Consider the following 15,019-nt stretch of genomic DNA (forward strand, 5'->3'; position numbering starts at 1 on the left):
CAAACAGTCCCCAAGTACTTAATTCAAGTACTTGCCCCACTGCATCAGTCATTGCACATCAACAGCCACCTGCCGACATGCCCCAAATACTGGGATCTAGAAATATTTCAGGATTTATGATCCAAGTGTGTGGAGTCGATGTTTAATTTCCAAAGTAAAAGATGGCAGCTTATTTGGAAGAATGCCCATGCCCCTATTTATGATACCTTTTAATACCTCTAAATCACCACTGTCACTGAGCTCAGTTAGTAGAAACCTGGCACTCCTGATTTCTAGAGGAGTGGCATGCCTGTGTCTGTATTTATGTGTATAGAGACACACATATACATACACAGAGATACATGTACAGGTGGGATCTGCAATGTATCCCTCTCATCTCCAAATAGTAATTCCAGCCTGCCTTGCTCTCCTCCAGGAAACTCCATTCCATTTCCTCTTCCCCATATTTCTTTTCCAATAGTCAACATTGCAGGGCTGCCAGGCATGGTCAGTCATCACTAGACTGTTCGGATGGGGGAGTTTGCCCTCTTTGGTTTTGTTTTTAAAATATGTTTCATACTTCTCTATACTTTAGGGCAGGCATGGAAAACCTTTGCCCCTCCATAGGTTGCTGTTCTTTCCATTGGCCATGCTTGCTGGGGCTGATGGGAGTTTTAGCTCAGCAGCATTCGGAGGGTCAAAGGTTCCCCAATTCTGATTGAGGTTTCTTGTTTCTCTGTTTCTCTTGTTTCTCTGTGACCCTGTTTTTGGTTCAAATCCTAATAACACAGTTTAAAAGGCCATGGATTGTTTAATTAGTGGGAGGCCTAGGAGAAGGAGAATGTTTCTGCCTAGCACCTAGAGATATGTAACAAGGCACCAGGTGAACTTCCCTGAGGACAGCATTCCATTAGTGGGGAGCCACTGCAGAAAAGGCCCTTTCTTGTGTTGCCACCCTCTGGATGTCTCCTGAAGGAGGCACATGAAGAAGGGCCTCAGATGGTGATCACAGAGTCTGGGTTGGTTCATAAAGGGAAAGGCTTGTTAACAGTACGTTTCCGAGAACAATTCAAAGTGTTGGTTCTGACCTTTAAAGCCCTAGACGGCCTCGGCCCAGCATACCTGAAGGAGCGTCTCCACCCCCATTGTTCTGCCCGGACACTGAGGTTCAGTGCCAAGGGCCTTCTGGCGGTTTCCTCGCTGCGAGAAGCCAAGTTACAGGGAACCGGGTAGAGGGCCTTCTCAGTAGTGGCACCCGCCCTGCGGAATGCCCTCCCACCAGATGTCAAAGAGAAAAACAGCTACCAGACTTTTAGAAGACATCTGAAGGCAGCCCTGTTTAGGGAAGCCTCCCAGAGTGGCTGGGGAAACCCAGCCAGATGGGTGGGGTATAATTAATAAATTAATATTATTATATTATTATAGTTCTGAGAGTTATTAGGAGACAAACCCCCCGCCCCATTCCCTTCACAGAACTACAGTTCCCAGAGTGGTTTAACAGTCATTCTGAGGCCTTAGATATGGTTAATGAATGTGCTGTGGAGCCTGCCATAGATAGTGTAATGACTAATACATTAAAAGCTGGATATCTCTTCTGGCTTAAAAGCTGGATATCTCTTCTGGTGGCATAACTTTAGGAAGCCCCACACATAACCTGCATTCACGCGAACAATTTCATTTCCTGATGGATCCACCACTGAAAATGTCCTTATTTCATTGCCAGTCAAAGATCTGGCAGCAATTTCGAGCAGCATCCTAGAGGAAACATCTTTCAAGAGACTTCACAGAAAGTCATTTGAAAGAGTACCTATTGAATCGTTTCCTGTTTCAAATGCAGCATCTTCTGTAATCCTTTATTAGCAGCTAGGGATATATGTGATAAACGCACATGTATTGTTGGGTGATTGAACCAAAGAATGGAGGAACAAAACTAAATTGCCACAAAGCTTCAGACATTTACAGAAGTTGTGTTTAATACTGAAACAGGACAAGGAGGAGATCCCACCTGCCCACAAACTGCATAAAACAGACAAGTACCTTTTTGGCACAAGGTTTAGTGAATCAGGAGGTGGTGGTGTTCTGTAACAAAGAGATGAGATTTGCTTGCAAAGATTAGAATAGATTTTGATAGAGTTATTTTTAGCCTTGGAGTGTTCCAGAACACTTATACCCCACCCAAGAGCCAAAGTGAAAGGTGATGTAAGCCCATCTTTCCTCCCCAGTGGCAAGACTCCTTCTTCACACTCATTGTGTGAGGGTGTTGGAAAAGCCAAAACATGCATGCTGGGAAACCAGTAGAAAGTGCAAATTGAATGGGAGAGAGTATTTTAGCTCACAGCTTAACACTTTCCTGTAGGCTACTTCTCTTGATATGCTCCTGTTGCCTGGGTCATTGGTATACCAGTGAAGGCAATTTTAACTTGTTTCGCTGTCCTTCGCCCTCTGTGACAAAGGGACTGCACAGAATCCAGAGGTGATGTGCAAAAGTGTGTGCAGACAATGTGCTAGGTATGTCTCAGCTCAAGTTAAAACGTTCTGCAGAAACCAGTAGGAAATATTTTCCTTGGCTGTACCACTACAAGCTGTAGGAGTGGGAAACTGCATGTCTCAAGCCAAAAGAAAACAACAACAGAGTACAGGTCCACCTTCCTGCACAAAGAAAAATCATGAGAATACTTATCTTTGATGGGGTAGTTTTCTACATACTCTGGCTACTGGCCATGTTGGCTGGGGCTGATGGGATATGTGGTCCAATAACACCTGGAGAGGAGCATATTAGCCACCCCTGACCTGCTGCCTGAAGTGGTGCAGTCCAACAAAGTTTCACCATTTAGCATATAAATTGGCCCAGAGATTAGAAACTAGTCAGTAAACATTGAATGGCTGAAGACAGGTGTAGGTGCTCATGCAGACCAACGGCTAACACTGGTTTTACTTGATTGTGGTAAGCCAGGAGCAGTGAAGGGAAACATCTTTGATTCAGTTCCCATTTAAAGGCAAATCCATTACAAAACAATGTGCAAACTAAAACACAACCGTCCTTAGGAATCCTCACTTCTTGAATTTTGCAATGCAGTTCTCCAACCAAGTATTATGTACAAAAATGCATATAATAGGGGAAAGTGTGCATAAAAATACATGTGAGTGAAAACAACATACAAAAAAGGAAATATTAAAGGATATTGCTTTGCAGAAATAGGCACGTTGGGCAAAATTGCATACAAAAATGTGCATATAAGCGTAAATCTGTACAAAAGTGCCAGGAGTAGCTAATCAGTGGCCTTGCCTGGACTATTTCAGATTCATCAGTAGTCCTCCATATGTTCTTGGACTCCAACTCCCATCAGTCCCAGTTTGCATGATCAATGGCCAAGTATGATGGGTGTTGTAGCCCAGTAACACCTGGAACCATCCCATGTTAAGCATTCTTGCACTTATTGCTATTATACCAATGAAGAAAATGAAGGTTTTCCTGAATGACCTCTTCTCTGAAATTGGAAAGCTGTTCTTGTGAATTATAAATGACTTTCCTAGTGAAATGTGGAAAGACATTCAAGAGCATTAAATAAAAACCCACAGTTTCCCAGATTATTAAACACTTTAACTGGGCATTTATCCTCTGTTTTATTTTTGGGTTTTTTGCCATTCTCAATCAATTACTTAGAAAAGAAATTGTGTTATGCAAAAAGTCCAGGGTTAATCTGTGCCTTCTCCATTTTAAAACAAACAACAACCTTAAGTATCCAGATTGGAAAAGATAATCTGCCAAAGATCTCAAGGTCCTAACCCCTCACCCCCCACCCTGGGAATGTTATAAAACACTGCCATTGGCAAGTGATGCTATACCGCTTAAGAAAGAAAAAACTGAAGGGCTTTTGGACCTGTATGCTCAAATAAACCTAAGAGGCTTGTAATTGCTAGCCAGAACTTTGACTGCAGTAGTGTAGCACTCAAGAGCTGAAAGGGGTGTCCTAAGGGGGCTGTGAAAAGGAGGATATGGAACCTGAATTTGCCAAGTCATAAGAAACCCCATACCAGCATTGGGGAACCTCCAGCCCATGGGCCAAATTTGGCCCACCAGCATTGGGCCTGTGAGACCATTCCCCCCAAACCATGCCCACCTACCCCAGGTTCAATTCCCCAACATCTCCAGGTACAGCAGAGAGGGGGCCCTGTTTGAAACTCCCAACCCTATGATCTAGGGAGAGTTGCAGTCAGTCCATGTAGACAGTAGTGAGCTAGATGGACCAATGATATGACTCAGTATAAGGCAGCTTCCTGTGTAAGCAGCAATAAATGAGTTAATTGCTGCTGTGCCAAGGCACTTTTTTATTTTCAAACTATAAAAGGACAAGAACAGGAAGATACAGCTCATTTTGCACGCAGAGATCAGCTTCTTATGTTACAGAGAGGCTATGAGAACTACTCCTCCCCTTGTGCTCTTCTTTGTAGTGTCTGAGATATTCCCTGCCCCCGTGCACATTTCACCACACTGGGCAGGGAGAGGCAGGGGGCGTGTGAGGTCCAATTTGTATGTTTTTTTTATAATATTTATTAAATTTTAGTTTAACAATAAAATACATAGATAATAACACAGTCTTTTTCAATATCCACATTTCATATTCATCTTTGGACTTCCTCACACCCCTTGTTCCTGCTTTCTAAACTCATAAATTTTACCAGCAAATTATTAACTTAGTTTAATTCATATAATATAATTTTCCAATATTTAATATCTCAAATTTTGGGATTTAACATACTCTTATTGAAGCTTGATCCTAAAATATTACTTATCCACAATTTATCTTTTCATCTTCCAATTAAATTTAAATTTATATTCTTTATACCTAGTTTGTTGGAGCCACGTGTGAGGTCCAATTTGGACATACATTAAGAAAAAGCAAGGCAAAGCACAAGTTGTCTGAGCTTCTGTCCTACGTTAAAGCAGAGTGTCTGCTAGCATCTTTTTCACTGCTGCAGAGTTGAGGCTGCCATGCGTTGATGCACATTTGTTGCTTCCCGAAACAGCGGAAGAATATGCAGCACAGCGCTCCCCAAAGTACTGTAATATCTTGCTACATAAGACAAGCTCGTACGCTGGCCATCTCAATGATCCGTCCAGCTCAGCATTCTGTCTACCCACACAGACCACATTAGGTGGCTGATGTCTCAAGGAAGTTGGCAAGCAGTGCAATGGAGCAATGTTGACCCCCTGTTGCTAACGCTCAGCATCTAGCAGTCAGAAGTAATGGCTCTGAAAATGGATGATTTCACTAATAGATTTGCCCTCCATGTAGTTATCAAAACCAGTAGTCCAACTATTTCACACCCAGCTTTCAACTGTAAGCCTGCAGCATGGAAACTACTTCAGTATTTCACTTTTACTATCTTTGTCCGTATTTCCTCTTTTTAATAATCCCTCTCTTCTGCCCTCCCCATTCTTAATTTTTAAAAGCATTTTTTAATAGAAAACAGCACAGCACTCCTTAGGATGGGGTATATTCTATTGTGGGATATTATGTGCCAGTTGAACACTAAAGATTTACACTTTTAAAACTGAAAGCAAAAGTTATTTATGCTAGTTGGGAAACAACATGACCAGTAACAATTCCAGAACTGTGCTGCTGATGCTCTCTACAAAGACTTAATTTTGTGTGCATTTTTGTGTGTGTGTAATACCACCTATCCTCCAAGGAGCTCAAGGGGGTGTACATAGCTCTCTCTTTCTCCAGTGTATCCTCACAACAACCTAGTGAGGTAGGTTGGACTGAGAAATAGTGATTGGCCCAAGGTCACCCAGTGAGCTTTATGTGTGTACAGTGGTACCTCTGGTTGCGAACGGGATCCGTTCTGGAGCCCCGTTCGCAACATGAGCAGAACACAACCCGCATATGCGCATGCGCTGGTCATGATTTGCTGCTTCTTCACATGTGCGTGACATCATTTTGCGCGTCTGCGCATGCGTGAGCGGCAAAACCCGGAAGGAACCTTTCCAGTACTTCAGGGTCACCGCGGGGTGTATCCTGAAAGAACGTAACATGAAGCGGACGTAAACAGAGGTATGACTGTATGGGGATTTGAACCCTCGCCTTCTGGGTCTTTTGAAATGCCATCATTGTACCCTCTGATTCTGATCTTAAGGATGGCCTCTTACACATCACCAAAATAGAGGAAATGTGCCACCAAGAAAGAGTCCGCAGATCTATGTAACATTTTCATATGCCAGTTCATATATAGAAAGATGCAAATTTGTAATTAATTACTGTACTTCAGGTGGCAATGCAATACATCTCACCATTGTGGAGAAGACTGTAACCAAGTGACCTCTGTGCCCGCTCCCAGGTTAAGTATTGGAAGACCCTCCTGCTTTCCAGAGAGCCAGTGTGGTGTAGTGGTTAAGAGCGATAGACCCGTAATCTGGGGAACCGGGTTCGCGTCTCCGCTCCTCCACATGCAGCTGCTGGGTGACCTTGGGCCAGTCACCCTTCTTTGAAGTCTCTCAGCCCCACTCACCTCACAGAGTGTTTCTTGTGGGGGAGGAAGGGAAAGGAGAATGTTAGCCGCTTTGAGACTCCTTCGGGTAGTGATAAAGCGGGATATCAAATCCAAACTCTTCTTCTTCTTCCTCCCTTCTAATGGTTCTTTTATCTTTAAACTGGATCTGGACTGGACAGCCCTGAAAACCAAGCATGCCTTCAATCAGAGTACTGTCCTCTGTAAAGTAGGACACATGGCCACCTTGCTGGTGCTCAGGCTTTGAGTGTCATCATTTATGTGGCCGTAACAAGACCACCCACCCAAGAGGGAGGTATCAACACAGAAGGCCAGGGCAGGGGGGAACAGGAAGCCCAGAACAGCCCGACAAGGACCGAGGTACTCAGTGATGATGGCTAATTGTTGGGGAAGTGAGGGAGATAGGAATGGCATGGCTGGAATCCTGACAGCAGCACTGCAACATTTTCTTGCTAGTCCTACTTGCTCCCGATAAAAGGAAAACAACAAGCCCCAAGCCCTCTGTTTCAAAGCTTACAGCCTGACATTTCTGTTGCATACCTGACGCAGCACCTCTTGAGTACTGGACTTGGCTGCTTAAGACTGTGTACTTCACCTCATGCTGATCAAAGTTTCTGCTTCTGTTTATTATAGATTTCTGGTGTGTGTGTGCATGTTTTCCCCCGCCCTCCCCATCGCCCTTTCCTCAAGTGTGTGTGTGATTCATGCCTTTGGGGAAGCTCAATTCAGAGGCAGCTGCTGCTTCTCAGTGGGGCTCCTGTTTCCACCCAACCATGCAGCTCAGTTTGACAGGCACCCACAGATCTTAAGCCTTTGGCCAAGGTCAAGTCACCTACTGAGCCAAGGACTCAAGAATAGACAAGATGTCAGCTAAAGATCCCCCAATCTGCAGCGTGCTACTGGCTTTCTGCCAGCTCTGTCTCATTAGCCCCACTTTAATGGCTGCTTGCTTAGTTTGCAGAGTTCTTTGCCTGCTCTGTGAGGAAAACACTTGGTCGATTTTGGAAGCATGATATGGCTGAAAGGAGAGAAATAGGCAAAGTGCTTTTCCTATGAGCTTTGCCTTCCCACCCCAAAACATCCCCACAACAGAGAGCTGGACTGCTTGACAGTCTAGCTGAATTATACTTTTGCAAAGAGAAAAACATTAGCCAAGTGCTCTATATTATTATTATTATTATTATTATTATTATTATTATTATTATTATTATATTTAATTTTCACCTTTTACATGTAAAAAATGTCATAAAAACAGCTAGAAATAGTCGGTACAAAAAAGAACTGAAGCTAAATTTAGAAACCAATGCAAAATGAACGTCTAGCAGGAAAGTCTTTCCAAAACAAAAATGGCTTGAGTTGTTTCTGGAAAATACAGAGAATGTGTAGCTATTGTAACTCAACATATAGGCCTATTTATGTGTAAACTAATGCTTATCATAATTAACACCTATTGAGATTTCCCCAAATTAATCCCAGGTGGTGTGGGAGAGAGAGAGAGCGCCACAGCAGCAGTCCCTGCCTCCAACTGGGAATCCCACTACCATTAACTTGAAGGTCTGTCTAGAGCAAGAATGGCCAACGTGATGGTCTCCAGATGTCATTGGACTACAGCTCCCATTATCCCTGTTGATTGGTCATGCTGGCTGGGACTGATGGGAGTTGTAGTCCAACAACATTGAGACAGCACCTTAGTATATAGCCAGCGTGGTGTAGTGGTTAAGAGCGGTGGACTCGTAATCTGGTGAACCGGGTTCAATTCCCCGCTCCTCCACATGCAGCTGCTGGGTGACCTTGGGCCAGTCACGCTTCTCTGAAGCCTCTCAGCCCCACTCACCTCACAGAGTGTTTGTTGTGGGGGAGGAAGCGAAAGGAGAATGTTAGCCACTTTGAGACTCCTTTGGGTAGTGATAAAGCGGGATATCAAATCCAAGCTCTTCTTCTTCTTCTTCTCTTCACGTACAGCTTCACATGCATAGACCTTATGGAGAACTTCAAATGAATGTATGTATGTCAGGGCAGGGGTGTAGCATGGGGGCTTCTGGGGCTATTGCCCCAGGTGCATTGGGAAGGGGCATGCTGCTCATGTTGCCCTCCCTGAGCCAGCCCTGCACCGCTTTGTGAGGCTGGGATCTGATCAGATCCCAGCCTCGCAAAGTGGTTTGGGGAGGGCGGCATGAAAAGGCTGGGATCCAGGGCCCATGGCTGTTGTGTTCTTCTCATGCAGCCTCACCAAGCTGCTTTGGGAGGAGTGTTTCCATGGCATGGCTCAAATCTTTCAAATGGCAGCTCTTAAAAGGCATAGCGCTGATCTACCACCCGAAATAGTGACCTCCTCCAGCTGCAAGCCTTAGACTACTTTACAGGGTTGCAAGTTATGTGGACCTGATGTCTAGAACCAGGCCATCACAAGCCAAAGCCTAGTCCCCATGAGCAATGACCTGGCCTGACAGCAGCCAAAAGATTCCATCAGTAAAGCAGAATGAGACATCTTGTCACTCTTTTCAGATGAAGAGGGGTTGCTAAAGAAGGCAAGCAATGAATCTGGTCACAATCTGCTTGGACGTTCTTCTACCCAGCAAGCTCCATGGAAAGGAACACAATGCTTTTGCACATCTGTTATTTCTCCTAATGAGGCTTGTTGGGGAAAGGAACATCCTGGTTAATTGTCCCTTCTATCAGGTAGTGGGAGGCATGGAATGGCTTTCAATACTGTGTGAAGAATAGGCTTTCCACCTGTGGCATGTAGAGGAGTGCGTAAAGCATATGCCTTATCCTACATCGGGACATTAAAACTTGAGATCCTGTAAACCAGCCAAGCCTGACCAGATGGCCCATCAATATCATTTCCCACTTCTAATGATGGTGGCCCAAATACCTAGCAATTCTAAAGAAAGCAGGCATGAAAATGCAGTAATGCACCTGCCTACCCCAGCTATTTCTGCAAGGATGAAAGCATCTCTTTGCTCTGGGGTAGGAGCTAATTGCTTGCAGCAATCAGGAAGGAAGATTTGATGGCTATTATCTTAGCATGAATAGCTGCAAATGCTCTTACTAATGTGGGATTGTGTGCAGAGGACTCTGTGTTCCTCCTCTCCTATATACATATTTATGGGCAGATCCATATGGATGTTCCAGAGCACAGAAGCATGACTGATGCTCCTGAATTGTCCTTGACCTTTCTGCTTGTCCAATTAGCTTTGCTGAGGGGGTGGGGGGAGACGGAATCATGGCCCATTGCTATGCTGCCCCAACTGCCTACACCCTTCAAGTCGCTTGCATCTTCTCTCGGCGACTTCCTCATTCACGGCCTTATCATTGCAATCGCAGGGAGCTGGAGAGTGCCTCGCAGCTGCTTGCTTCTAAACTCTGGAGTGCCTAATGCACAATAGCATGATGAGGAATGGAAAAGGAGCCAAGCCAAAGCCCTTGGCAAGCCGGGATTTGTAAGGGAGGAAAAGAATAAAAGAATAACGTTGCCTTTCATATATTTCCGCAAGCACTTATCAAGTCACAGCTCTTTCATGCTCCAGTAGTTCCGACTGTGATATGAGGCTAGATCCATCCTCATAAAACTCATAGACAACATTATCGGGAACAAATTCATAAGGGAAGGGAAGAAAGTTACTTGATCCCTTTATACATGTTTTTCTTACAGCTTGATTCTTGGATCTAAGCTTGTTTAGTCCCATTGATTTCAGTTAGATTAAATCAGCTTAAATCTTAGTGCTTCTGGTTTAATTGGGTATGAATCATGCTACTGAAATCCTTCTTGCACCTCTAACCCAAACTGGCTCTTAATATTGATCACCGAGGTTTTCTTTAAAGAATGATTAATCTATGGGTTTTCTAGGTGATTCTAGAGCTCTCTCCCATTTATAAAGTTGGGGTGAAGTGACTGAATGAAGAGAGCATAGATTTTTCACTCCTTTGGATCTATGACTTCATATGCCCTCAAGCAAGCAGCAAGATATTTTGAAATTCCCAGCTAATTAGAATGAGTTGATGGTGCTAGATGAGAACAACTGGAAACATATTTCATGGGAGTCAGCTTAATAGGCTGGGAGATCTACAGATTCATCTATGAAACCAAGCAGATTTTCTTCTCAGATTGTGAGAGGAGGGGAATAATCAAAAGAGAGCAGTTTAAACCTATTCTGCTTTGACTGTCCCAGTTTATATGTATCCTGGATGCCATAATGTCCATTTGATCTGCCAATGGTGTTTATGTTTACATCTGGGACCTGTTAAACAATGGTGCAACATGAAGTACACCTTCTTCGGGATTCCAGCCATTCTGGCCCCCTCCAGCCATGGTTTTCTGCCTGACACCCCCTAAGACAGCCAATAGGTATTCTATAGGCACTGAGCATGCTCAGTGTTGTTGTGTTAAGTTCTCCCCCCGCCTTATCCTCTTTCTGTTTATTTATTTTTAACTTCTGCAAAGCTTGGGGTTCCTCTCAAGCCTACAGATGGCTGTCTCTTGTTCGCTGGTGCACGTTTTGGCTACATAAACAAGAACACTTCTGCCTAAACATTGGAAAGAAAACATGTTCCATCAGTTACAACCTGTCTGTTTGTCTTTCTTTGACTCTAGGGCAATCTCCCAAAGGAGAGAGCGTGACCAAGGAACAGAGCTGAACTATCCACAACACCATCCTCCAGAAGCAATGCTCTAGGAAACCTTTGCACCATGAAGGGGTTAGGAGATAACAGAAGCCGCCATCTCTCTGATAACCTGGACTCCCCCCAAGACTCTCTTTATGCCACCCAAGACAGGAATCCCTATCTCCTCAGCCCCACAGACTCCTACACAATGGACCCTCGATTCCCCACGCCCAACTCTCTCCACAGCGATTGCCTCCTTCCACTTAACAACCAGATTTCCAACAGCAGCACATTTCCACGGATCCATTACAACTCTCACTTTGAAGTGCCCGATGAGAATCCCTTTCCAAGCCATGCCCAAGCCACCAAGATCAACAGGCTCCCTGCCAACCTCCTGGACCAGTTTGAGAAGCAGCTGCCTGTCCACAGAGATGGCTTCAGCACCCTCCAGTTCCAGAGAACCTCTGACGCCAAACACCGGAGCGAGAGCCCCGGGAGGATCCGGCACTTGGTTCACTCGGTCCAAAAGCTTTTTGCCAAGTCCCAATCCCTGGAAGGTGCGTCCAAAGGCAGCATGAATGGCAAGAAAGGCACTGAGGACTCAAAGCAGAACCGCAGGAGCAAAAGTAAGGACCGGGCAAAAACCACTGAGACGAAACGCAGGACCAGATCCAACATATCGGGCTGGTGGAGCTCAGATGACAATCTAGACAGCGACACCTGCAACTATCGCAACCCTATGGGCCTCATGACCCTAGGCAGACAACCTGATCACAGCCAGCCTAGGTACTTCATGCATGCTTACAACACCATCAGCGAACATATGCTGAAATCCTCCAAGAGCAATAATGACCTCAAGGTCACCCCCTGTGCCAACATCCCCATCAGCAGCGAGTCCAACTACATCAAGAGAGGCTCCTGGTCCACGCTCACACTCAGCCATGCACGGGAAATGTGCCAAAAGGCTTCCGCTACCATCGATAGAGCTTTGCTGAAATCCAAGTCCTGCCATCAAGATTTAGCCTATCAGTACTTGCAGGTGGGTGCTGTGCTCATTGCATGAATGTTTCATAAAGGGCACTCTGATTCACTGTGGCCAGCAGTCTGGTTTGCAGAGAAGTAACAGGGTTGCAGCAAAATAAATAATTCATTCTGTGTTTCCATCCATTCAAGCCATCCTACCCTATTTTTGCATGGTCACAAATAGAGCTTGATGGGAAAGTTACAATGGAGGCTTTCCTATTCAGGTTAGACTCGTGAAGAAATATTCTAGTCTGAACTCCCCAGTTATGACAAAAGTAATAACTCAGGGTCCCTTCAGACTGTCGGTATCTTGCAAGACAGATTCAAGCCCATACCAGAACCTTAGATTTGCACATTTAAAGTGTGAACCATAAAGGACTACACAAGGTGGATAACTATTTAGGTAATGTAGAGATATGCCTGGACAAGATCTGAACAGCTTGCTCTCCTTAGGTGGGGAAAAGCATCCCATTAAGACTTTTGCTCGCCACTTATAAAGCCCACTATCAGCTATTCTCTCTTACATAAGGGACTCCACTAAACTCATCCAATCATTTTGGCCATTTTAGCATTCTTACAGTCAGAGTCACTGAAGGGTTAGATGCAATCCTGTGAACTCATTTGGACGAACACCATGAGAGTATAAAATAAAGGTAAAGGTAAAGGTACCCCTGCCCGTACGGGCCAGTCTTGACAGACTCTGGGGTTGTGCGCCCATCTCACTTAAGAGGCCAGGGGCCAGCGCTGTCCAGAGACACTACGGGTCACGTGGCCAGCGTGACATCGCTGCTCTGGCGAGCCAGAGCTGCACACGGAAACGCCGTTTACCTTCCCGCTGGTAAGCGGTCCCTATTTATCAACTTGCACCCGGAGGTGCTTTCGAACTGCTAGGTTGGCAGGCGCTGGGACCGAGCAGCGGGAGCGCACCCCGCCGCGGGGATTCGAACCGCCGACCTTTCGATCGGCAAGCCCTAGGCGCTGAGGCTTTAACCCACAGTGCCACCTGCGTCCCCGTGAGAGTATAAAATACAGAAGTTTAAAATCAAGCAAGGGACCATGTTATCCTTGGCTGCTCTCAGACATTTCACTGATTAGAAAGGGGCAAATTTTCTTCTGTGTTAATAAAAATATACGTAGGAACTGTGCTTGATCTGAAGAAGAAAAGGTTCTGTGTCTTTACCCTATCAAATTTGTGTCCTCTTAAGGGAGGCCTATTTCTCAGTCTAAGAGACAATGAACCTGTGGCAACTGGAAATAACTCCCTAGAACATCTCCATTAACTTTGTCTGTCAGTGTGATTTTATTGGAGAGTTTCAGTGTCTGAAACTGTGTTAAATAACAAGACAGAAGTACATGACAGGGAGAAAACGTTTAACAAGCCTCTGAAGCCTTTTTCTACCAAAGATATTGGAGCAGTTATTTGTACCTATAGAATCCCTTATGGACCTTTGACACGAGGCACACAAAGTTTCTTACCAAGTTACATGCACGTTACTTGACATTTTCCCCCCTCCCAATTCCAGTGAAAATTTATTTATTAAAAATCAAAAGGCCATGATTCATGATGAGAGTGTCCTCACTCGCATACACATACAGTGGTACCTCAGGTTACATACGCTTCAGGTTACATACGCATCGGGTAACAGACTCCCCTAACCCAGAAGTAGTGCTTCAGGTTAAGAACTTTGCTTCAGGATGAGAAAAGAAATTGTGCAGCAGCGGCGCAGTGGCAGCAGGAGGCTCCATTAGCTAAAGTGGTGCTTCAGGTTAAGAACAGTTTCAGGTTAAGTACGGAACTCCGGAATGAATTAAGTACTTAACCCGTGGTACCACTATAGTTGGAAAGGTTTTTTTTTTTTACTTATCAGGGATCAGTTGTGGGAAAGGAATAAAAGGAATCATCTTTATGAACACAAAAGCATTATTTGAATAAAGTACTAGGTGGCATAAGATACACGCCTATAGAGTTCGGGCAACTCCCCATTTCCGAGGGGCTTGCATTCCAGGTCAAAGCATGTTTCATAAACCCACCCAACACCATCACACCCTGCCCCCATTACACCCATTCCGCTCCCATTCTTCCCTCTTCTGAATACAAAAGGATCTGTGCAGCAGTGGTCATGCATCAGGTGGACTCTCCTAAAATGGTTGCCTTCTGTAATACAAAAATATTGACTGAATGTTGTCCTTGAGACATAAAAGCACATTATTGACAGTATAATGTAAAAAGCTGCCCTGGACATAAGTTAACCCAGCTTTTGTTCCTAAATGGTTGAGTTGAGTTCCCCCTCCTGCAGTTCTTGCAAATAAAAACTAGGGAGAGACTTTACTCAATTGAAGACCTACTAGGAAAAGTACGTTCATTTGTATTTTCTATTCCATTTGTGTCAAAACATTACAATTATAGGCAAGTGCAGAAAACTCCCAACTGATTGACATTAAATGAAAGATATAAGCAGGATATCAAAGCTGCTTAAAAATAATTCAACAGAAGCCCTGTGAACCTCCTCACTCTGCCCTGCTACTGACATCAATTGGCCAGATCCTTGAAGTGTGAAATAAGTTCCTTATTTCTCAATGGCCCTTGTTTCCTTTCTTGTGAGACGTGCTTGAATAACATACCATAATTGGATCTTGCATATGAGTTTGTCTTGGAAGAAAGGGCTTCTGATCCAAATGCATTGATGCTAAATTGGATAATTCCGGGTGTGATTCCAGTTTCTGCAGATCCTGAGTCCCCTAACACCCCCACAAAAAAAGCCACTATACTTAGTTATGTTATATTGGGCATCAGTATAAAGCAGCTCAGGATCCCGTCTCATTCTCCAACACAATTAAGTCATACAAGACACAAAGCTAAGTGCAATTAACAGTCACTGTTTAAATGACAGCAGAGCAT

The 15,019-nt window shown here is 44.5% G+C and overlaps 2 protein-coding genes across 3 annotated transcripts in view; one reads left to right on the forward strand and one right to left on the reverse strand.

Moving 5' to 3' along the window:
- TGIF2 (TGFB induced factor homeobox 2) overlaps positions 1-15,019 on the reverse strand; it is a 379,781-nt gene that overhangs the window by 235,925 nt on the left and 128,837 nt on the right. The gene's annotated exons all lie outside the window — the stretch shown is intronic.
- Positions 1-15,019, forward strand: part of DLGAP4 (DLG associated protein 4) — a 338,739-nt gene that overhangs the window by 217,827 nt on the left and 105,893 nt on the right. For both annotated transcript variants that reach the window (XM_079979044.1, XM_079979045.1), the window contains one exon: positions 11,087-12,136. In XM_079979044.1, the coding sequence (XP_079835170.1) occupies positions 11,183-12,136 (954 nt within the window). In that variant the 5' untranslated portion in view covers positions 11,087-11,182. The remainder of the gene's footprint in view (positions 1-11,086; positions 12,137-15,019) is intronic.

Source organism: Podarcis cretensis (genome assembly GCF_951804945.1).
Source record: "Podarcis cretensis genome assembly, chromosome: 6".
NCBI classification, from domain to species: domain Eukaryota; kingdom Metazoa; phylum Chordata; class Lepidosauria; order Squamata; family Lacertidae; genus Podarcis; species Podarcis cretensis.